The 25,002-nt window shown below is 38.9% G+C and overlaps 1 protein-coding gene across 2 annotated transcripts; it reads right to left on the bottom strand.

Annotated features, from left to right (window-relative positions):
- Positions 1-8,386: 8,386 nt before the first annotated feature.
- Positions 8,387-21,206, bottom strand: asb18 (ankyrin repeat and SOCS box containing 18). Of its 2 annotated transcripts, none has more exons than XM_015358279.2 (5): positions 20,548-21,206; positions 14,828-15,095; positions 13,462-13,966; positions 12,714-12,827; positions 8,387-10,844 (listed from the first exon to the last, which is right to left on the bottom strand). In XM_015358279.2, the coding sequence occupies exons 1-5, from the start codon at positions 20,870-20,872 to the stop codon at positions 10,659-10,661; spliced, it is 1,398 nt and encodes a 465-aa protein (XP_015213765.1). In that variant the 5' UTR covers positions 20,873-21,206; the 3' UTR covers positions 8,387-10,658. The 2 variants fall into 2 exon arrangements, with proteins under 2 accessions (XP_015213765.1, XP_015213766.2); XM_015358280.2 differs by lacking the exon at positions 20,548-21,206 and adding an exon at positions 15,883-16,519.
- Positions 21,207-25,002: the final 3,796 nt, after the last annotated feature.

Consider the following 25,002-nt stretch of genomic DNA (forward strand, 5'->3'; position numbering starts at 1 on the left):
CAGACTGAATCAAAACCCATTAATGTTTTAATTAAACCCATGATGAATAATAATCATATAACAACAGTACTCAACATAGTGTATTAGAAAGTTCTTGTTTCGAGAATTGTCGGTCCTTCTGAGTTGGCAGTGCGCAATACTACAACCACCCTGGTCAATAAGGTCCCACACCGTTTACCAATTCGACACAAACATCTGCTCAAAAACGCCTAGTGCTCGTTTAGACAGTTTTGCTAATAACCACACTTTTCAAAACACTGGAGAAACATTTCGTGGTATTACGAGCCTTTTTGTCTTTTAGCATAAATTTACACTAGGCCCATACTGTAGCAAGATTTAAGGCGATACACGAGACTTGTTTTCCCAAGGGCAAAGAAGATCTGAAGAGATTGCAAGACATTGATGCGTTTTACCTTTAAATTGTTTTTAAGCTCTCCATAGGCTGAATCTATGTGAGACACAATGTTGTCAGACTAGATTTACTGCCTTGCGCTAGCAGACCTTGAATCATAATTAAATAACTTAATGTACACAAATTAACCAAAGTGGAAAATAATATATCAAAAACATAGTTATCTGTAAAAAATAGTCTGCATCGACTTGAAAAATAGGAATAATAAGAAAGTGGCATTATTGGAATCAATTTTCAGGACATGCGAACTAAAAAATCGTTTTCTGCGCATATCTGTGGGTGCTGTTTTTTTTAGGTGCAGTTTTCCGTTCAGTTTAGACCACGTTTGACAGATACAAATAAACTAAGATCACAAAAAGATCACATTCAATTCCAGAAAAAAAAATTTGGGATAGAGCCTGAGTAAATCTAGATTTAGTTTTAGATGATCAATCTAAAACTAATTTTAATGGGAAAATAAAGAATGTTAAGCCGCACGGGTATTTCAGGTTTAGTTTTCAATATCCCTTGTCACTATACTTATCTAAGGTTAACTACATTTATCTGACAAACTTCTTTTAAAAGAAAAAAGAACCATGCGCCACGATTCTTCGCAAATCGTCGAAACGTCGTTCTATACCAGAGCCCGAATCTTATCCCTTCACTGTACTCCGCTACTTCCCTCTCACCGTGCTTCGAAATGATTTATAAGCGAAGAAATGAGGCGACAATGAAAGCGATTAATTTGTGTATCTCACGTGTTTATGGTAATGTACAGTCTAGCCCACATATCCTCTGTACGGGGCTTCGGATTCGCGAGACAGAGCAGTCAAAAACAACTTGGCCTTGCAGCGAAATGTAGCCTTAATTGGAAAATAAAAGTGGTAATCGATTTTAATGCGTCTATTGATTGGATAATACTCCTTTCGGAGGTAAATCTTTCTCTAGTAGTCCTTAATGATGATTTCTAGACACGAGTTTATCTCGCACCATTACCCTCTGACCTGAGGCTTTGATGATGTACTGTCTCCGCCACTTCATCGCAGTGGACACCTTGTATATAAAATCGATTGTTGCGGGGGCATCACAAACTACTATTTCATACCTGATCAGCCCGATTGTGGCTTCGCTGCTATGTACATTTTGATGGATGGTCTCCGACTGACTGCTCTTTTACAAAATGATTAAAGTGTAAGTGCTGGAGACGATGATGCTGATAACAACAACAATAAACGTGATAATGACGGTTTATAGTAGGACACAAGAGAGTCCGAACTCCTACTGTCTCTTCAACAAAAGAAAAAGAAAAACAACGATGTTTCCTCACTAGTTATCCTCAATACCTTCAAGGGATATCCCGAGGTGCGTGCAGGTGGAAAGTGTCGCTTAAATTTCTAAAAACATGTGTCAGGTGACAACTTGCTTCATATAATTGCATCTGACATCCATCGACCCCTGCGTACGAACAATTGCACTCTTCTATAGTGACTCTGCTAAGCGCTATTCTTTCTTTCGGATTAATTATACAGCCATCCTAATGCCCCACTCTTTGTGTCATTATATTGCCATAACCACCAGTTTTCGAGGCATGAAAGAAGGGTGGTGTTGTTCAAACAGGATGGTGCTTATTTACCGCCTCCCACCCCCTCTCTCGTGCGCCTTCTCCTCCATTCCACATTACCAAACCCCAAATATTTCCCCTACTATGTGTAGGATGCTGCTAACCACAATGAGGTCCTTGTCCTTGGAGGAAAAATCTCCATCAGACACACCAATTTGCGAGAAGACTCTCATTCACGCTTCCCCTTTTCAACCTGCCACATTCATGGCCCCTCGCTTTATTTTTAATGTGAAAGACCCAAAAAGACTCCATGTGGCTCTACGTGAAATAAGCCCTTGACTTTTCAAAAACAATCCTCTCGCAATTATGTAAAAGAGCCTATTGATGAACCTGACGGAGTTGAGAAGGCTTCGCTATCTTTCACTGAATGCCTCTTCATGTCATGGAGTTTCAAAGCCTTTTCCAGCCCCATGCTTTTGGTGGAAACAAAAGAGGGGGAAAAAAAAACAGGCCCCTCTGAACTTGTAAATTCAACGTCAAGGAACCTTAAACAATTTAAAAGCCCATAAATAATGAGGGCGAGTGAATGTGAAACTGCGAAAAGGCAAACCTATTCAATTACTACTCACACACACACCACTGCGATACAGTCTGTCCATCTACACTTTCACTTGGGAGTTTTTAAAAATGCATATATTATGGATATTTAGTTTATGAGAATATGGATATTTTCCCTTAATCTTCCTGCATTGAAATTGTATTCTCCCTCCTGAAAAAAAACTAGACATCTTAGACGTTTAATACAATTTAGACTAAACATTTGGTGCCATAATTACCCAATTCAACATGCGAAAATACAAATGCATATATATATATAATGCTTTTAATGGATTATCATCATTATTGAAGTTGGCACAAGCAAGTGTTTGGAGCGTGATGGGTCGAGGGATCAAAATCCGGTTGTTTTCTTTTATTTCTGGGGCTAAACACGCTGTTGAAACCGTTGATAAAGTTTCCTGTCCCCTTGAATAGCGTTCTTAAAGCGTGTGTTATGTGCGGGTCTATATACACACTGTTGTAGTCTACACAATTCGGAAATGTAAAGCAAAGCATGATCTGGATAACTTCGGTATTTCCCTAATCACAGGGGTGGAGTTTTTAGCAATTCAAATCAGAGAGTGATTATTCAGAACAACGAAAGAATGGGGTCAGGGCCATGAAACTGCGTAATGTGTGAAAGCGTCTTATGTGTCCTAACGAGCTGGAGTTCCAGGAGAAGCAGGGATTGAAGATGTCAGGGAAATACTTGGTATAAGACTTGATTGCTGGACCAATGTACTAATGATCAGGCTGTAATGAGCCTAAAATACTTATTATCATGCCCAGTCTAACCGTTGGACTTATTTTCTGTAATATCCTATTTTAAAGAACTGGTTATGAGAAGTTTACATTTTAGACAAATGAGTCATGAGTATTAAGGAAGAATTCTATTATAGAAAACTTACCATGTCTTTAGAAATATTTGACTTCCTTGGTCATCAAAAGGCCTACTACCATAACCGAAACAGCAATTTGTACACCAGCCTGTTATTTCAGATTGGCGCTGACACTCGCGAGGAAAAATACCATTGACAAGGTTTTAGAGCAGTGATCGTTTTGCACACAATAGCCGCTCGTTATCACACAATCCATTGTTCAAGTGAACGTTTTAACAGTTACATGAAACAATTGAAGGGTATCTACCTTGCCCACTGGTTACTGACAGTGGCCATTAGTATTGTCCCGTGATCAAAGCGTCCACCCAAAATATGTCATTAAAGCCCACAAAAAATCGCACACACATGCTTACCTACTTTTGTTCTTTTTTAAAATGCATCTAACTTATCCATTTTCGATGCAAAAAACGGAGATCTTGCTTTTCCTTGGAAACCTTCTCTAATCTTCAAAAGACAGTTAAAAGCTTAGAAAAACTAACGCATCTAAGAGAGAAATCCTAATGTCTGCATATAAGTTATTTCATTTAAACTTTTAATGAAACTCTAAAATAAATGTAGTGTTTTCGCACTGATATTGCGGAAGAACAATCTACTTTATTTTTTTGGGGAAACAATCCTTTTATACCGAAAATGCTTTATCAACCTCCGAAGGATTTTCAGAGGAAATAAATAATACATCCAGTTGGTAAATCATTACATCAGAATGTTGAGTACTTATTTAAGGCTGTTTATCAGAACATTCTACATTTCAGAAAGTCTACATTTCAAGTCACTGAATACCTGTGGTATACAAGAAATGCTCCAAGCCTCGTTACTTTTGCTAGTAATGATTTCAATTCTTTAAAAAAATCCACTTCGTAAACATGCTGGTCACACATGCAAAATTAGAGTTAAAATGTAGCATTGTAAGTGACTCAAAACTGCGAAAGTTTTAATTGTAAGAGTCTCCTTTTTCGTTTCTCGCCCACCTCACAGCACTACATTAGTAATCACCAAGAACCGTCAATTAGACAGCGCACGCCTTGGCTTCTTCAGTAGCATAGTGTCTTTTTCCTAATCACACCCCCACCTCACAAGCACTGTCCTGCAGCGAAGTGACAAGAGGATCTAGGCTATCACTATCACACGATTTTAACTATCCTGTTTTGTTTATTTGCTATTATCCTCTTACAGTACATCCCTGCATTAAAAAAAAAACTTCAAACACTACTTATCAACCCGCTTTAAAGACTCCCGGGCTTTCATCGTCTTTCTAAGGCGTTTTACCAAACAAAGGTATTAGATATGTAAATGATCAGATCAGCCCACTAACCTGCGGTAAGCAGCCAGTCCTGGGGTCAATAGGCCAACGTTTAGACTCGTTTACAAAGAGAATGTTGTCAAACTAGTTACAGTACGTAGTTATAACCGCGATTGAAGACTTCAGCCTGTCCAGTTTACAAACGCGACCAATGGTTATTGTTAATGCTGTTCGATAAGCGCCACGCATTGATAGTCTCAGAAATGAGGAAAAGCTTTGCAAGTTTAGGAAGCTAAGAGACTGAAGTAATATAACACTATATAATATAGTCACGAAACGATAAACAAGAGAAGAACAAGATGTTAGTGATTCTTGATTAAAATGACAGCCAGGGCTTTAAATGTAGGCAAAACGTTTTCTTTGAAACATGACTTTAAAATTATTAGATCTTAATTTAGAATGATATCGCATATCAGCCTGATATCTTAGTAAATTCTAACGTATTTTATGTTATTCACGAGTCGGTTACTATATTCACCATAATTGCCATCACACACACACAAGCACAAGAACATATTGCTTTCTTAGGTCATCAAACAATATAAAGTATTATGACAGACGACATACTGCACACACATTACTGTGTTTACTTGGTGTCCACCTTTTCAACCCATTTCAATTCCGAGACCTAACCTATCTTTTTCACCCCAGCCCCCACTCACTGTAAAATCAAGGGCATATATCGTGCCTCTCCCATCTACAGGGTCATTGGGACATCATCTCATTAAACTCATCCTGATCCAAAACTGCAATGCAGACATTAAATAGCAGTATTTTTCAATTAGAGCTGACGAATTCAATCAAAATTCCATAGATTAGGATGAAATGAGGCATGGGTCATTTACAAGAGAATTTAATTGCACAGCCATTAGACAAATAGTATAGCAGGCACTGTCTCATTATCAATCATTTGGGGGCATCAATAGTAAGAAGTAGAAGGGGGGTGTCTTTACACTGCAGTATTTCCCTTGCAGAGCAGCTAATAAATACCCCCCTTTGTACTTATAAATTATCTAGTTTAATTAACAACATGCATTATGATTGGAATATGATTTAATTAAACCTATCCTGCATGCTAGCTATCATGATCATTCATTATATCGGGAAAAGAAGTGTGGAAAAGGTGCATATTTAAAGATGAGTTACAGTAAAACCTCAAGATACCCTTTCTTCCTCCTTGTATTAACAACAACAACAACAGTTATAATGCGAATAACAACAACAACAACAACAACAACAATAATAATGATGATGATGATGATAATAATAATAGGTAATGGTACTGAGAATGCTTTATTGAAATGTCGCTTGAAATTATTTATAATGGCATTAAGAACAAGTATTTTTTGTCATTAAATTGCTTTGAATGAAAAATAGAGGCTGCATTGTATTTTTAGAACAATTTAAAATAGCTATTTTAATAATATTATAAAAAGGCCACTCCAAATACAGGATATTCCAATGTATTCCTTATGCTGGACAAAGTATGATACTTTCAGGTGGCAAATCAGACCATCAGACTGGATCCGCAGCAGGAATCTAGTCAGAGAGAGCACACCATGGACCTCCTGCTAGTCTTCCTGCTGTCCCGATATTCCTTTTGTTCATTACAAGTGAGGCAACATTCATTCAGCATTATTGTCATCCTTTCACCTGAAGGCAGAAGAGCACAACCATGCTGAATGTTGTCTTACATTATATCTGCGATAGTCCTGTTATATACCACAGCAATAGTCAATATTTTTTCTGCGCCAAACAAACCTGAGTGCTGAAAACTAGACTTGTAACATCCACCATCCAGTCAGTTCCATTTACATTGTTCAGTAGTATTATTCAATAGTATTTTACATTAATACTTTCGAGATGTATAACTACTTCGGTAATTTACCACCTGTAGTTTATTTTGTCTGAGATTTAGGTTAGAGTAGTCATCACACAGCTGATAGGCAACTAAAACAATATCCCCCCATTTCTATTTGAAGTTTTTCTGATTACATTTTAAGCCTTAAATGGTCTTTTTTAAATGACGTAGCTTATTATGGGATTGGTGAAGCCTTAAAGTTGTGACTGATCTTCGCTGAATAGATTTCTCACTTCTGCTTGTTTCCGCAGTCACATCTGTTACAGAGGTAGACATGCTTGCACTACTGTACCTGTCTCTGCCTTCAGCTCTCAGCACTCAAGATACGTGAGGTGCTCAAAGAAAACTGTATTGATTTCTCATGTTATTTTTATAGTCACTTCTGATTGCCCACATCTTATATGATAATGAAAATCAATACCAACCAAAGGGTATATGAGTAGGGGAGGGGATTAAAGTGTAGGATTATCGGGCTTGCTCTGGATGTTGATAAACAACGGGTCCCGAAGGCTCATAATCCAAACCCCTCACATGAAGTCTAAAACAGTCTTACCTTTATAATGCAGTAATATATAAGTGATTTCTCTGGGTTTTATGACACAACGTCAGTTCACGTTCACGACGTTTAAAAGCATATAACTCCATAAATGAACACATGCTGAAATACTTTCATTGACTAGTATGAAATTTCACCGAGTAGTAGACAATGCCACTCCTTTTGTCTTCCCAGTAATATTGACTGCCTTCTAAGGAAAGATCCAGTGTCAGCTTCGCCCTGAAGCCTTGGGCTGTCTTGTCGAAAAAGATGTTGTTTTTATTATTTTCTCACCAGTATTTCACTGTATTCTTTCTAAAACTATCTCTGGGCTCTTAACAGGGGATTACTGAAGGTGCTCTAGAGTTCTAGGGCAGCTTCGGACTCACCTTGCCATGAAGGTAAGAGGAAAGGACAAGTCTGATGAGAGGGGTGGTGTACTCCATGGATTGTTTTCCAAATCCAGCTAAAATCCGAATGATGCCTTCACATGCTAAGTGGCTTCACTTGTTGTTCAGACCAGATCACTGGGCGAAGCCACCAAAGACGGCTTCTAAAGTCAAGAAAAGATTTCATTTCTTGCTTTAAAAAGGCTAGTGGTCCGTAACAGACTGCCTGATTGTCCAGCACTCTCTCTTTTGAAATGCTTACTGGGTGCATTTACTCTACTGCCCCCAATCTTCCATTTATTGTTTTAAGGTTGCATTGTGTACAATTTAAATTAGCATTAAATATACAATTAAGAAAATTGGAAAGGCTTACGCTGAAGCATTGCAGTAAGATATGGCCCAATTCATCATATTTTATTGATGCTAAAAGACTGGAGACGATCAGAAATCAGAACCCTGAGGCTATCGTTAGCCAAGTGAAGAGCCAAGGCAGGTTCACTGTCCTGCACGCACTGCTCACAACATAACTGAGGCTATTGCTCTTTCTTTAAAAAAAAAGAAAAAAAAAGTATTTTGTTCAGAACTTAAAGCAATGGCTGTTAAATAGTTCTAAACATAATCTACAAATGTATGCAATCCAATAACTTGTATTGTATTATCACTAGTGTTGTATTCATTACTCTAATATAACAACAAATGACTTTTTTATTTTATTTTTTATGAAACTGGCTGATTTTTTCTGTTCTAATATCATGTGAACAGTAATGACTGTAGCAGCAATCACAGGACATTGAAGAATGAGGGATTCAGGCAGGTAATATTCTTTTCTTTGAAATAAAATAGCCTTTCATAGTTAATTAAAAGCTTTATTGTGTCTCATTCTAAACGATAAAAAAACATACAGTATAAAACACTGGAAATGCAATTTAGCATTTTAATGCAGGTTAGTATAACTGAGCTGATACATCTGAAGATATTTTTGCAGACTGTTCAGTAAATATTTTTTTTCATATTTTTTTCTTTACTGATTGCCTCATTGAGGAAATGCATTTACCTTACTATGACATAATACTGTAGCTGTTTCTTTATATCACTTGCTCTGTATTTCAAGCAGTTAACACCATGTAAGCAACAAACCACAGCCCATTCAAAGAAGGCTCCACAACCAAAATGTTGCATTTCTTTTCTTCTCTTTTCAGCATGGAATAAACCTTTACTTTTTCCTTTGCAGCCTACACAGTCTGATGCAGCTCCCTACTTGAACTGCGTCATCCCATTCTTTTTCAGTCTGCTTTGGCCAAATAGCAAAGTGGAGAAAACACAGGGTGATTCTACTACCATCTATTCCACTTTCTATTCCACTATGCTCTTTACAATATAGGTAAAATTCCAAAAGCCCCGTGTAAGTGAGGAACAATCTTCTTCTCTCCTGTGCCTAAACTGATTTTATCCTTAGGCTCTTACTTCACGCATCACTCTGAAGAAAGCATAGGAGTGCAAAGCATAAAAGGAAGGTAATAAAAATAATGGGATATTTTTAATTTAGTAAAGCAAGCAGGCAGTTTAGAGGACTGTTCTTCTCCATTACTATACTTATTTTAATCATTATTGCTAAAATATTAAGGTTCAAGATGTGTTAAACGCTTAACATGGTAATGTCCTTTTCATGTAGTAGCAAGATACCCATGGGTGGAACACAGAATGAGAGAGCAAGTTCATTTTTTTAAAAAAGTTTGCACACTGCATAAATAAACAAATATAAGAAGTATTGTGAATATGGATAGTTTCTATGGCAAGAAACTGCACTTTGCTTTTTCACGCTGTGCAGAATGGCATCAAGCTCCCACGAGTAAAAACACCCATGTGGAAGGAAAGCATTTATGTTCATTTCAGTTTAAGAGTGTTTATTTTCAGAAAAAAAAGTATCAAAAGGAAATAATGCACTCTACTGTAATTGTTATTTTCTGCTGTGCATACCATATCAAAATGGAACTGTAAAAGGAAGTACAGGGAAGTCCATTCTTCAAGGCTTTACAATTGCATTGGTCATTTTATCTCACAGTGCCACCTACAGGATTTAAGGTGTAATTTGAAGATTGACTGGCGATATATCTGTTAAAATCTGAATCCTAAAACATTATGATAAAAAAGATGAAGTAGTAGACCTCTGCAGTATTATTCTGAATAACCTTACCTGTAATACACAAAAACTATTTTAGCTCATTAAGAGAAATTATACTTGATTACTAGAATATGCAAGACAGAATGTCAAGGCCTTGTAAACAGTCTTACCGGTCTGTAAAGGAATTCCTCTGGGGTCCAGTCTTAGTCTAGTGTGCAGTTGTTCAGTGACAGTCATGGGTAAGCAGAATGTATGCTTTTCATGAAGGGTATGATACAATGGAATCTGGTCAAATAGCTCAGTCTGCAACATGGAACATGCAAAGGCTAATGTTCAGTGTCTCAGTCCTGTCCAGCTAGGAAGTTAAGTTATAAAACCTTTACACAGCCTTTAAACTTTGCACAGCTCTGCCCACAAGCTGTTGGTGTCAGACTGAGAAATCTGACAATTCCAGAAATCACAGCATCTCAAAACATTGAAACAGATTTTCACAAATTGACTGGGCATATACAAAGATACTGAGTAGCTATAATTGCAATATTGTGCTTCCTTTGGTATTGAAAGCTTTCAGAAACAGCAGAACCTGAATTCAATATATACCTTAAATGTTTACATTTTGGTAATACTGAAAAACAATGCTAACACAATTTGTGGATAATTCTGAAACAACAGATAGGAGCATAATAGTTGATTAACCTTGTGAATGTGGTGAGTTCAGCCATGTGAAAATCTTTAAAAACAAAATTTACAGAGTGCTTGAACAAAATGTTTTAAAAATATGTATTTCCCAATCTTTTTTTCTGTTACGCAAGTCTGAAAGAAAAATCCCTTGAGGAGACAAATCTCAAGACGACTGTTCCCAGACTAGTTGTTGCAGAAAACAGTGCAGATTTCTATGAACTGTTATCACTGATTATTCAAGGTTATGTCTGGAGTTGTTTGGAACTCCTGGTAGCAAAACCATGCACATAGATGATTTCAATTTTGATGTTAGTAGAATTCCTTAATAAATTATACCTTCTGAATCCAACAGAAGGTAACACTGGAGGAATTTCGGGACACGCAATAATGGAATGAATAAGTGGCAGTCTTTGCCGTAGTGTTTCCTAATGGAAAACCGACACAGATGCTGGAGAGAGCGGGGTTTATTCTCCAGTGAAAACAGCGACTCGTAGAATGTCTGGTGTGTCTGCAAAAAAAAAGGAGAAAAGGTCAACATACTTCTCCAACTTCTCCAAGACATTTCTGGCTTCTGCAGTGACAAACACACTGCAAATGAGTAAATTAGATTGTAAAGGCTGTACACCACACGCCATCTGACCCTTCCTTTGAAAAGCAGTTATTTAATAATGCAATAATTAATTAAATGCCTGTTACGATTAATCTGACGAAAATAGAAAAAAAGGTCTGGAGATCTAAAAGTAGATTTTGCATTAATCAGTTTGGTTTCCTTCCCCTTTGAATTATTTCAATAACCTCAGTTCATCATAGTTGTAAAGGGCAACAGATCTAAAGTGAGTTCCAAAACTGAGTTGACTGAGTGTCTGGGGCAAAGGATCAGTCTGTATGAGCCAAAATACAAATGCTCTCAAATTCTTTAAGGGATTTCTATGTTTGTGCATGTATATATTAGGGCTGCCCCCTTTTTTTTACAGCCCCAAGTAAATTAATAAAGACATTCAATAAGCATTAGAAGTAAAGATGTGCACTGGCATTGCACATTGAACAGTATCTTTACATCACACAGCTGTATCACAGTTACCTCAGAACATTTAATGCTCGTGTATTGGAGCTCATTTTTATGGGGAATACCAATGAGAAACTAATAAGAGAAAATGGAAAAACAGGCTATGATTGATGACCTTGGTAGCCAATGAAAGCACTGTTTCAAGGACATATGAGAGAAACGTTCTGTGGTTCAGTTCAGACCTTGAAAAAAAGGACACAAGAATAGTTACAAAGGGGAGGCAGCCTTGTGGTCCATCTAAACTTTTGGGTTCCTAATAATTTATCAGTCCAAGGACATCAAAAATGTTCTTATTGAAGGATCCCATTTAATGCTGGCTTCCACTACATGAATCATGTAGAATCAGCACCACTTTAGGAATAGAGGAATAGAGATTTTGTTTCTTTTGCTGATTTCATTTTGCACAAATTACTTCCAGCACAACTAATTTAACAGAATATGATCCAGCTTAGTTGTTTCCAGTTTTCTAACAGAAAACTAAATGCACAGAAATTTTGGACAACGACGAAAAAAATAAGAAAAGATTAAATAAAGGTTTCTAAAGCACTACACTCTACTATTTCTGAAGTGTATCTTACTGTTCTCGAAAAAACTTTAGCTTCTGTGCACTTGCAGCAAGGGCACTATTAAGATCTCAACTTGGATTATAACCTATATGATGGAGAATTTATAATTTTGCATTTACATTATATACAAAAGGTATCAATCTATAAGGCCTGATGTGTGTTATACAGTATGTCCACATTTTCATTTAGTCTTCATTATTTCTAATATTGTATAATTAACACATGGTAAAGACAGAGGATGTTAACAGCAGCATCAAAATCACTGTTTGTCAGGGAAAGTTTGAGTGTGGAATAGCCTCTGTGTCTATTAAGTGCAAATGAACAAGTAAAGGTTAAATCCACTTTGAAAAGTAGAAACACAGCTTTTCAGCTGTTGAGCTTTCCTCAGGTGTGACACCTCTGTCCTGTTGATACCTGAAGAAGCTGTTGAGCCAAAACATTGTGCTGCTACTTTCAAGTGTGGCATTAATCCTTACTTATCCCTCTCACGAAACATATGTGTGGTAGTCCTCCTTTCCTTCTTACTCTTCCTACAGCCTATTCAATTACCCATCTGTAGTGTTTTAAATTAACCAGCTGTTTGCGTGTATGTCACTTATGGCTTTATGCCAATTCTTTGCCCTCGAGGTTGACTCAGGTCTCGTGGTGTGGCACTTTCGTTACATGATGGGATGAGTGAAAAATAGACAGTTTATTATATTGAAGTGAATATTCAGCTCTGTGTGTATCATCCCCTCATTCTTACCCTGTAGACATCCTCCTGCACTGCCTCTATCCACTTGTAAGTCACAGGGATCTGGCTGTAGGAGTTGAACAAGATTTCAACAGTTTTAGGGGCACCAGCACAGGATGTCAGTACCTAGCATAGCCAAAAACAGATAAAATGTATTTAAAGACAAATTATGAACTCTTTCCATTTAATCTACCAGAAAAAACTCATTATGTGCCAGGCTGTGCCAATAGAGATACGTACCTCAAATGTCACAGCATTCAACTGGACTCTTTCTTACTGTAAAGCTTTTATACAATGAACAGTATTTATTCCGGGTGTTTTCATTCATTTCCCATTTTTTTGTAACTATGAAAAAGGGATGGTAACATAAAAAAATGCACTGAAACACAGGGCATCTCACTTACTCCTTCAGGATGGGAATATGCATGTTTTATGCTTCAGAACACTTTGCCAATACCATGTAGGATTTGTCTAGTTAATATGCAGCATTGCCCTGGTGTCAAAAATATGATTATTGCCAGAAAACTGTATATCAACGGACATCCACCTTGCTTCCTGCACTGCTTCGAAAATGCCTCAGAAAGCCTCATGTTCATATGACACAGAGATGAAGACAGCTGTCAAAATGTGTTTTGATTTGTTATCCGGCACAGTTCCTTTCAGCATTATAAAGTCTCTCTGTCACCCTGAGAAAAAAAACAACAAGTCTAAAGCTGTAGTGATGTTGTGCTGACGTTTGTGCAGTTGCAGCCAGGCCTACCTTCAGGAAGGCCAGGGGCCACACTTTGAGGGAGCCGTGGTTGAGCAGAGTCTGCACAGTCAGGTGGGGTTGCAGGTCCTGCTTGATCACAGCATTCTGGAGCACGTTGGAGAGCGGCGAGCTCCCGTTGTAGTCGATAGCGTTGACATCCGCCTTGTGCTCCAGCAGCAGCTCCACCAGGCCGTGCTGGGCGTTCCGGCTGGCCTTGTGAAGGGGGCTGCGTTTCTCGTTGTCTACCACGTTGGCGTCCGCTCCGTAGATCAGAAGCAGGCGGCACAGCTGCAGGTAGTTGTCCTGCTCTTCCAGACTCTGAGCCCGGGCACAGGCAGCCCCCAGGGGTGTCTCCCCTGAGCTGTTGGTGCTGTTCACCTCAGCCCCATAGCGCAGGTAGAGGTGGGCGTGGTTCTGCAGCCCTCTCTTGGCCACCACATGGAGGGGTGTCTCACACTCCTCCTCGCTGGGCTGGGTGACCAGTGCTCCATACCTCACAAGGAGCTTAGCACACCTGCAGAGAGAACTGAGGTCTTTAGTCTTAGATTTATGCCATGCAGATTGATATCTGCATTGAGATTTATATATAATACATACAAAATTATACATTTGATTTTATAATGCAGGTGTTCACCATGTACTGTATTTCACACTAATATGGAGCTTAATGATGATTTAATTTAATTTATTGCCATTGACTTAACAGGTATTTATTCTTCATTCATGCTTCTTGCCATACTAGTTGAGTTACATTTGAGGGATTTACATTTAAATAAATTTCTGATTATTTTAAGTTAGAGCATAAATCAAGAATAAAAATATAAAGAGTTGTTATGAGGATTCCTGCATTGTTCTTATACAAAATCAAGAGCGTTAAGCTCCTGTCTGAATGCCTTTTGATAAAGATGTCTTTGCCTTCCAACACTGTTTCAAACACCATTAGATCTGATGGAGACAGCTTGTTCTGCTCGCCAGCACACTAATGAGAGAGCTTCCTTGCCATCCTTCAGAATGCAATTAGGGGGAATCTAACCACCAAATGGACCATGATGCCCTTAATGGCGTAAAACACAGTGACGCAAATTGTATAGGGTTAAACTTAAATTGCAAAAAATGTACAAAAAAATCCAGGATGTTGTCAATATCCTATCAGAATCTTTTTCTCTTTTCTGGCTCATTTTGACATTTTATCATACCTATCTTGCATGTCTATTTAGCATTCATTTTGTTCTCAAACAGACTCGATGCAAAGGTATATGCTAAGGCTTTCCTCCTTGCTCAGAACAAATAGAAGCAGCCTTTTGTGCTCCCTGTTTGAGTGCAGGAGTAGATGCCTCTGGGCTGCAGAGAAACTCCGGACTGGAGTTTTACTCGCCTGAAGGACTGTGGGGTCTTGCACAGGTGGAGCGGAGTCAGCCCCTCCTCATTTAGCTGCACGGGACTGGCTCCGTGCTCCAGCAGCAGCTCCACGCAGGCGGTGTTGCTGTTCTCGCAGGCCTCGTGCAGCGCTGTCTTGCCCCCGGGCGCCAGGTTCGGCCGAGCCCCATGTTGCAGCAGGTACCGCAGGCAGTCTGTGTAGCCCTGTGCTGCAGAAATGCACAGGGGGCTTGTCAGCTCCCTCTTGTACTCCAGTGACCACAGTCCTACAGGGAGGGAGACACATATGAGCCAGCAGCTTCAAAGTTGTTTAGGTGCTGCCCAAAAATGAGCATAGACAATCTTATAGAGGACATCTTCCAGTTATTCTCTACAGAAATTCGTGTTTTTGGTTTAGATGATGTGGAAAAAAACATAACTTAGACATTTTTTCCCAAAAGAAATTGTAATCGAAAGCTAAACGGCATTCTTAGTAGATTCCAGTATGTCCAGTGCTAGAGTGGACAGTTTTTCTCCAGTTGTCCTTAGATACCACTAATTTTATATTCAACACCACTACTCCAGGCTGTAGATAAAATCTTTCAAAATCCATTTGGAAAGAAAAAACAACAACAAAAGAAACCGAAACCAAAAACTAAAATAAAGGTGAAACAAATTAAAAGGTGGTATTATTTGTAGCTAAATATTTGCATTTGCATTTTAGGACAGATTGAATTAACCTAATGCAGAAAATGTTAGTATTCTTTACCATAAAACAAGATTCATTTAACCATTGACCCAGTAATTTATAAGGTTTCCAATAACTTTCAAAATATAAAGTTTTAAAAAGTAGGTAACAAATAAGAGCTACAATCCAAGAAATAATTCTGAACTGCACAGGAAGCATATGCAGGGTAGCTAACACAGGGTAATGAGATCTAATTTTTTTTTCAGTTTTTAAATTTAATCTTTAGCTGCGGACATCTGTAAGATTAAAGAGAGATATCTACTAAACACTCTTTAAAAGAAATCACAAGCTCTTTCCATCACAATTCTTCTTCCACTTACATTTACCTGAGCACCCATATGTGGCCACACTATTCACTCTCCACTCCAACTCATCTTTGTTAACATCAAATATTACATTCACATTCTTATGAGTCCTCTCCACCAGTGCCCTGAGGCGTCTAAAATCTCCATCGAGCACAGCCTTGTAGAGATTAATATATCTCTCCTCTATTTTGGAGCTTTTTTCCAGGGCAGGCTGCTTGACTTCAGCCTCTGCTAAAGTGTGCCATATATCCAGACATATGGTTTGACAGGCCTCTTCCTGATGTACAGTTCTGGGCATCTCCAGGAGGAACACTGAAGCTTGTTTTATCTCCAAAGAATCAAGAATGCTGTGCTTCCAGTCAGGTATGAGGTTATATAGCCCCTGACCATTTTCACATTCTCCCCTTCCCTCATTGTTTGACTATTAATAACCTATTGTTGTCATTCTCTAGGCTGTAGCTTATTGTGGTTATAATTTTAGCACTTGATGTTTGTGTCAGATGATTCTGGCTGCTTGTCATGTATTTCAGATATGGGGCTGATTTATCTGCACCCTGCCTTGTTTTTCCATGTTTAGGAGCAATTGCTACCTTCCCTGGACACTAACTAATGTGAGATTTTGTACGTGACCACTTCATGATCTTGGCAGGGTCTCAAGGTTAGAGTGCACTGGAAAGGTGGGCCAAATTGGGCCACATTCACAACTTACATAGCATTTGGATTATCTCCCCAGGGAGATTTTCCAGAGTACCCCAAAATATTAAAATAAGAAGGCAGCCCAGCTAGATTCTGTGTACTAAACAACAGCCTGGTGATTCTTTCAGTGGTGAATGCCTCCTGAAAATGTATATGCATCTTGAAAGGATTTAGGCAAGGTCTAAATCAACCCATTTCAATAACCTTACAGGTTTCTCTTCTGCTTTTTGTACTCTGATTTATCCTGTCTCATGCGTGTTGCATGTTTGGTGGTCTCTGTAACCCCAGCATTTTGTTATATTGCATCACAACATGAGAAGTCTTGACCTGTCTGCTTCAGCTGGTTCAGTCTTCACTGAAAAGAGCAGTTGCTGTCACCACAGATGTTTTTGAAGTCTGATTTCTCAGTAAGAGCCAAGACAGGCTAACGTTGGTGAAATTGATATGTTTGTAACAGGAGTACCAGAAAAACTAAGGAGTACAAGATTTTTCTTCTAAGCTTCTGTGTTGTGCCAATTACACAGATATAATTAAAGGAAATGGTTTTAGAAGTTGACGCCATGAGTTTTTAGTTCCATTTTCTGTTTATTTTAACATTACTGAAAGCTGTATTATGCAGGATACGTAATTACGGAGATGGCAATTAAGTTTAAAAAAGGCAAAATAAAGCCAGGATCATGTGAGTGCCCAGAAATTGAATCTCAAGTATTAGTGTCCATTTGGGTAGTTAACCAGGGGAAGGAGCAGTGGGGAAAGCTTTGATGTTCTAATCACAGCTCTTTCAAAGGCAGCCAAGAATGACAAACAGCAGCACAAGAGTCACATGAAAACCAAGAAATTATTCTTGTCATACCTAAACAGAACTCTCTCCTATGGTGTTAGGTATAGCAAAGATCCATACCTTAGTATCCATGCATACCTTAGTTTCCATACCTTAATTGTGGTTTGCAGGATAACATAGGTAATACATTATATTTGGCTTATTTAATCATTCTTTATAGTATGACATATGTACCACAATTTCACAGTGTGGCCCTTTGAGGTTTTCTCCTATAGTGCAACATCAGGGCTGAGATCCAAGTGCTTTCACCTCCAGGATGTGCAATGCTATGAGTTATGAATCTCCCAGAATGCTGTTATTCTGTCCAGGTGGAAGATGGCTGATTTAATATGACCACTGTGCTTGTCCTTTACCACTAACCACACAATGAATTTAAAGAAAGTGAAACAACAATGTTGTGAGATGGTATTGAAGATTAAAAAACAAATAGCTTCTTTGGATCAGCCTTTAAAGAATCACAGGGACTGCCATTCCCCTGATTTTCTTTGAAGCTAGAGCTTGCATTCTTCTTTTATCAAATTTTGCATGTTATGCACCTTAATGACTTGTCTGAAATAGTTTGGAAGAACCAGTGCCTTTCATGCATGCTTGATGGGAATTTACTGCCAATGCTGTCCAGAATACTGTTCTGACATTTGTTTATATATTGGAAAATCCTGACCTGATGCTTTAATTTTCTGAATGGAACTGCATTCCTTGGGAAGTTGATAATGGTGATAGAGATTTCCTTGCTTACCCAATAGAAGCTAAATATGCTCATTTTCTTACAGACAAACTCCCTGCTAGAGAGTATCTGACTTACCAAATGGATGATTAACTATTTATCCACCAATTATTATCCAAACCTAAAACCAGCCTCACTTCAGTCATAGGACTCCTGAAACCTGATGATGTTACAATATTCGTCTTAATAGCATTGGATCTCCATACAATTGTCAATCAGTATATGAGAAGACAGGATTTTTGCTTAACACCAGAAGACTGAAGTCCTCCATCAGCAAGGTGCAAAGGCACACACCCTGGTGCCATCGAATCGGATTCATGATGGATTTCTGGAGAATGCCAAGCACTTCCCAAACCTTGAAAGTTCTCTTTCCAGCATAGCCTGTAAGTACAACCCCTGCCTGGCTAAGGAGCTGAGTGTTCGAGAATCGTAGCATTAAAACTGAATCCATACGGATGATCCGCTTTGCGGAGCGGTGGCTCTGTGGCTCAGGATCTGCGCCTGTGACTGGAAGGTTGCCGGTTCAAATCCCGCGGCTGGCAGAGGAATCCTACTCCGTTGGGCCCCTGAGCAAGGCCCTTAACCCTAACTGCTCCAGGGGCGCTGTACAATGGCTGACCCTGCGCTCTGACCCCAAGCTTCTCTCCCTGTCTGTGTCTGTGTCTCCATGGAGAAAAGCTGGGGTATGCGAAAAGACGAATTCCTAATGCAAGAAATTGTATAGGGCTAATAAAGAAACATTATTATTATGATCTACCATGCAGGCATCATTTTTACTTTACTGTATAGGGATGAAAATTGGATTACTACAGGAGACACTGGATCCACCAATGCCGTTTGTAGATTTTACATGTCAAGAGAAAAGAAACACTGATATTACCGTTCTTTCCCAAGAAGATACCAAAAGCTCTGAAGCTATATGCAATAATGAAGAAATGCCACATCAATATAAAATCTTGAATGTTTATGGACCTAGACTGAAGCAGATGAAAAGATTACCTGGGAAGAAGCCCAGCATTTTGGTTCTTAAAGGTGTCAAGACAAGGAAACAGAAGTGTCAAATGTATCTCACCATGACTGAATAATACGTGACCAGATATCTCTCACTACAACACCTGCTCAGCCTGCCAGAGAGGGTGAAGAACCTTCATTAGCCTTATTAATCATCTTCAGGATCATGAAAGACAATCACACTTTACAAATAGGGATAGCCAATGAGTGAATAAAATTATCTTTAGGGAGCTCGATGAAGTTTATGGGATTTAGAGTTGGATTGACAAAATTCACAAAATAAGAGTGAAAACAGTGCAGGAGATGTGGGTTCAAATAATTACTTGTATGCGTCATATTCACAAAGCAGTAATGCAAATAAGACACAGATACTGAACTCATAACATTAAGAAGTTAGGACCAGATAAAAAAAATCAACTTGTTAAACGGCTCTTTCAAAGGTTGACAGTGCTCTGGCGAAAAAAACCTCAGCGTTCAGCGTGAGATTCATATTAAAGCACTGATATAATTAAAACTTACTTAAGTAATTTCCATAAACTGTTCTGCTCAAAACTCTAGCTAGTCTTTTATTTATAGAAAATAGGATTTCTTTGGGCAGACTGTGCAGAAATGTCTAATACACAACTTTATAATTAATGTGTATGTCTATCAGACCATCTTTATGATGCCCTTACAGTGACATCACTCCTTTAAGTTTCCTACACTCTCTAAATCTCGTGTCAATTGGCTGGTCTTTTGGCCTAGAGGATTTCTTTCTTATTATGCTGAGAGGCTCAAGTGCTCATAGCTAAGCCTGCAATGGTGTTCCAGATTCATGGTCTGCCTGCATCTGTTACTTATTCAGCACTGGACAAGATTGGAGTATGTGTAAATGGTATAGTACACTGTGTCCCTTTCCATGATTTTTCTGGATTTTCTTCCATATATCCAGAGAATTTGAAATGGATCTCATATGTTAGCAAATACGTGTGTTATGGCTCTGAAATGGATCTTATATGTTAGTAAAGACACATTGCAAATTAGAAGGGCATACCATGCTCCAACACTGGGCCATATTAATAAAGGTATAATACGCAAACTAACACATTCCATTAAAAACAGATACATACTCTGTGAAAATGCATTATTAACTTTTTGAGTTGCTGAGTTGAGTTGTTTTAACAAACTAGTTACAGTATGTCACTGTTATTGTTTATCAGAATTAACTGATTTCCTTTGCACACTACAATGGCAAAGATTGTAATTCTATTAGTAAATCATCATGTTTAAAAGAAATTTAAAGGATTAAGAATTAGTCAATTGCTATCAGAGTCAAATAACAAAGTAGAGAAAATACAGCCCATCCCTATATAATTATTTCGTGACGGAATAATACAGAGCACATTAAAAAGCACACAGTCTCTTCAAAACATACCATACTTTTTGGATGTCCATTGTAGTTCATCACTCTGAAACTCGATAACTTTGTTCAGCTCTTCAGCGTCGGAATATCCATCTTGCAGATCCTTCCAGTGTTGGGTAAGAAGAGATCTCAGAATGGGTGGACATTCAAATAGTAGCACTGGCTTTCTCACTGCCCTTCTGACTGGCTCCCTGACCACAGTGCTCTCTCTCAAAGCAGCCTGCAGACAACCAGAGCTCTGCATGCTTGTGCTCTGTCCATTGTCATTCTTAGTGCCACTCAAAGAGGCCAGAGTTGAAGAATATGAAGCACATGCACTGCTCCTTCTGGAATACATTGCTTGAATTGTTCCTCTCAAACCTAAGCCACAAATTCAGCTTTCTCTCCTCCAGGTGTACCCCCCAAAACAAAAACAAAAAAACCAAAAGAGCTTATTATCTACCACTGACCAAGCCACACAATATTTATATCTGCTGTTCGTATTTGTATTTATAGCCTGAATGGGATTTGATTGGAACCGAATTTCGCATCACAAGGCTGACAGTAACATGGACACAGAACAGGAAAAAAAAGGCTCCCTTGTTGCTTTGTCAACTTGTGAGAGGAGGCGCCAGAGCTGCCAGGTTAGTATTTGTAAACAAGCCAGAGGCAGACTGAGAGCCTGAATACATTTGCAGTGATATCACAGCAATGTGATCTCGAAATAGGACACAGCCTGTATTGGCCAGACATAAAAATAACAAAAGGCTGTAATATTGTATATTCAAGCAGTTTGATTGGATGTAGGATTGTTCGGTAACCTCTGGCTGTATCGCCAAGAACTCTTAACATTCCAGGGTTGCTTAGTGATCCTCATGGTCATAAAAAAAGCCCATTAATGATAAGAATTGGCTACTATACAATATTAAAGTAATGAATATATATCTTAACATCACAAACCTGCTCTTTTAATCAGAAGCCACTCTGAACAGTTGTTCCCAAACTATTAAATTTGGAGGAGTTTTCTTACATTCTCAGGCATCAACTAACAGACAAAGTGAAAACTAACATCTGCATTTCAAATGTATAAAATGTAATTATTTTTATATATTTCTGAAATTATGCAGGATAAATTCTATAATTAGAAAATAACGTACACTGAAAAACTGTAAGATGGTAAGGATTTGCATGAATTCAATTAAGCAGTGGCAGAGTGGTGCAGAGGTTAGCATTATTGCTTTGCAGAGCTGGGGCCCTGGGTTCAATTCTGGACTTGGGGTGGTATATCTGTGGAGATTGGATGTTTCCTCCAAGTGCTCTGGTTTTCTCCAACAGTCCAAACACTGGGAAAACTGGCCCTAGGTGTGTGTGTCTGTCCTATGATGGACTGTTGTCCTTTTCAGGGTGTATCCTGCCTTGTAGCCATTGCTTGATAAGATAGGCTCTGGCTCCCCTTCAACCCTGAATTGAAAGCTGTTGAAGAATGGATGGATGGATGGAATTAAATATAGTTTCTGTGCAGCACAGTATGTGGAGGTCAGTACTTCTGCCTCTAGCTCTTGGGTCCAGGATTCAGGATTCTTGGGTGTGGCTGAAATTCTGGGTGCCTTCTGTGTGAAGTGTTCATGTTCTCCTTGTGGCCACATGGGTTTATTTGATGTCCCTGGGTTCCTTGCACAGTTCAAAGACATGCAGTCTACGTCAGCTGGTATCTCTGACTTGTGCGCCCCATAGCTGTGCGTGTCCTTATGTGAACTGGTGTCCTCCTTTGCTTCCAGAACGGGCTCTGGGTTGCTGTGACCATTACCAGGAATAAGCAGTTTTCTGCTAACAGAAGGATGAATGAAGTTCTAATAGATTATATTAAGCATTGAATTTGAAATTGTGATTTTTAGTGTATATTGTGCTTACAGTATACAGTATAAGCAGATCCACGCACGGTCATTTTTTTCTAATGTATAAACATCTATTTTTTGTTGTAGTCATCCATTTTTTGCAATCCACAATGATGTGTTTTTCACATCTCATCTTAGGGCTACAAAGGTTGTTACCACAAACAGGGGAGAATGAGGAAGAGTCCTCCATTCAGCTTTAAGCAAGCCTGTGCATGCAGAAAGTGACCTGTCCATGCAGACAGTATGGGAAAATAATGACATTAACGAAATGATCACTTTTCAAAAAGAAATAAAACCCTGAAACATTCCAAACTTTTTTGGGGGGGAGCTTCCTTGGCACTGAACGAGATAACTGCATCTGCAATCACAAGTCAAAGGCTATATAGTTTAAAGGCTGCAGTATTGGATGATGTGTTCGACACGTGGTCTGTTGTACCACAATAACTTGCGAAACTTATTTCTCCTGTCCCTGCCAAGACTAACTGTCTTGTCTATTGCAGGAAATGAAATGGGATACACACGACATGCATTAAAATGAACATCTTATCTACCGTGTACCTAACACCACAACTGGAGGGAGAGGAACAGCAGGGTCCTTCATCCAGTCGTCGTTGGAGAGCTCGATGATGGCATTGGCACCCTTTGCTTCCCTTCGGAGCAGCCAGCACACTCCCTCGTGGTCTTCCCTCTCCAGGGCCTGTTTGAGCTTCTCAACAAAAGTGGAATTCAGTGGGTGATCAGGAACAAGTTCTGCACTCATTGTTTTAGTCCTCTGTATTGGCAATTATGAATCATGCATACATATACAGTACACACCGATTTCATGTACAGGCACTCCTTTCTTAATCTTAAATAATCAGGCCTCAGTGTGATGTTTGTCAGCTGGGCTATAGATAGAAAAGCCAGAGTGTTCTAGAAATAGATTGTGTTTCCCAACACAGTGCTGAAGCCAGCTTTTCTCAGTCTTTGGCATGTAGTCTTGAGATTATACAGCACTGCAATTAAACCAGCTAATTACCTCAATAGGTATCAGTTAGTCAGTTTGTAAGGCAAGTATTGTGCAAAAGTATCTGAAGAAGGCATTTTCATTGGACTCCTTTTCAAACATCAGAGACCATCCAAAGGTTTATTCAGGCCAATGTTGTGTGTTTGCAGTGTCTCACACTTGCTTTTCAGCTGAGGAAGATGAAGACAACTGGAACTTTGAATATTTGGCTAACAATTGGTGACAGCGACCACAATATCTAACACATGCTGTATACAAAAACTTCACTATCAAAACAGACCAGTTTGTGGCCTTTTGGCTTGTATGAAGACATTCTCTTCTCCTTCTTCATGCTGATCTACCAACCACTATATTTGCAAAATCCAAATGAAAATATAACACATCAGATCACACAGGATAGTCCCGAAAGGGTGATCATTAGGACCAGCTTAGAATAACCCGTACACAATGTGGCTTCATCCTTTGAAAGCAGTAATGTTAGCGACCCTGTGTTTTACCACATGGCTGTAATGATATGGGTTTGTCCCTGGAGGATTCCTGTTCAGAGAGGGAAGAAAGGGAATGCTGAGAGGAAGCTATGCAGGTAATTACCACAGCTTCTGGTTTGGGGAGCAGTAAAAATACACACTGTCAAGTTAATTCTAGACCACCCCTGGCCATGAGGTCTGAACTGCCTTTGATTTACACATTCTCTGCTGTAGCATTTGACCTTCACTAGTCAGTCACCAATTAGCCAGGTCCGACCTAGTGTAATTGTGGGGGAGCACATCTGCACTTTAACGAGAACTTCACCTGGTTCCATACTTTTCACCTGCAGAAAATATCACCTCCTTCACTCACACAGTGGGATCAGAGCGAAGCAAAGATTTTTTCTTTTTTGGGGGCCTTATTTCATCTTTTAAAGGTATGGTACCTTAACCTTGAAGCTGTATTTTATTGTCATGTGTTAGTTTGGGGGGGAGGAGAGCTCCCTATTCCCTGTTCCCTTAAAATGGAATTGGAATTGGTTACTCTTGGATGAAACATTGTTCCAAACAATAAAAATAACATGTTAAACTCCAGCAACAGCTGCACAAGATACTTGGTAAAGCATTTAATATTAGTTACATTGCTTTTCATTCTGATACATTTTGCAGAAGTGGAATTCTCAAGGTTACAAGGAAATAATGAAAAGAATGCTGTTAATTTAAGAGTAAGAGATGCCCAGTTAAAGCTCCAGTCCTTATACGTTTGAGGAACATAAATTGTGCATACACAAACCTAATTTGTTTTGTTGTGAATTTTCTGAATGACAGATGAATGATATCTCCTTGGATAAAATCACAAATATCCACCCCCACCTAAATTGCTGTGATTCCAGGGGCTGTACCTCATACCTGGTGGCATTTATCTTCCTGCCATTACAGCAAATCCCAGTTTGCTGTCTCCCCTGAGGCCTGCTGTTGATGGCCCTTGTAGAGTCTGAAACTGTTTTTTTAGATTACTAACAAATTCCATTTTGTCTTGTGTTATACATTTCAGAGTATATACGGTATATACAGTAGTATATAGAGAGGAGAAGATCAAATTCTGGTATTGGAGCAAGCA

The sequence above is a fragment of the Lepisosteus oculatus genome, chromosome 12 (assembly GCF_040954835.1).
Source record: "Lepisosteus oculatus isolate fLepOcu1 chromosome 12, fLepOcu1.hap2, whole genome shotgun sequence".
Taxonomy (NCBI): domain Eukaryota; kingdom Metazoa; phylum Chordata; class Actinopteri; order Semionotiformes; family Lepisosteidae; genus Lepisosteus; species Lepisosteus oculatus.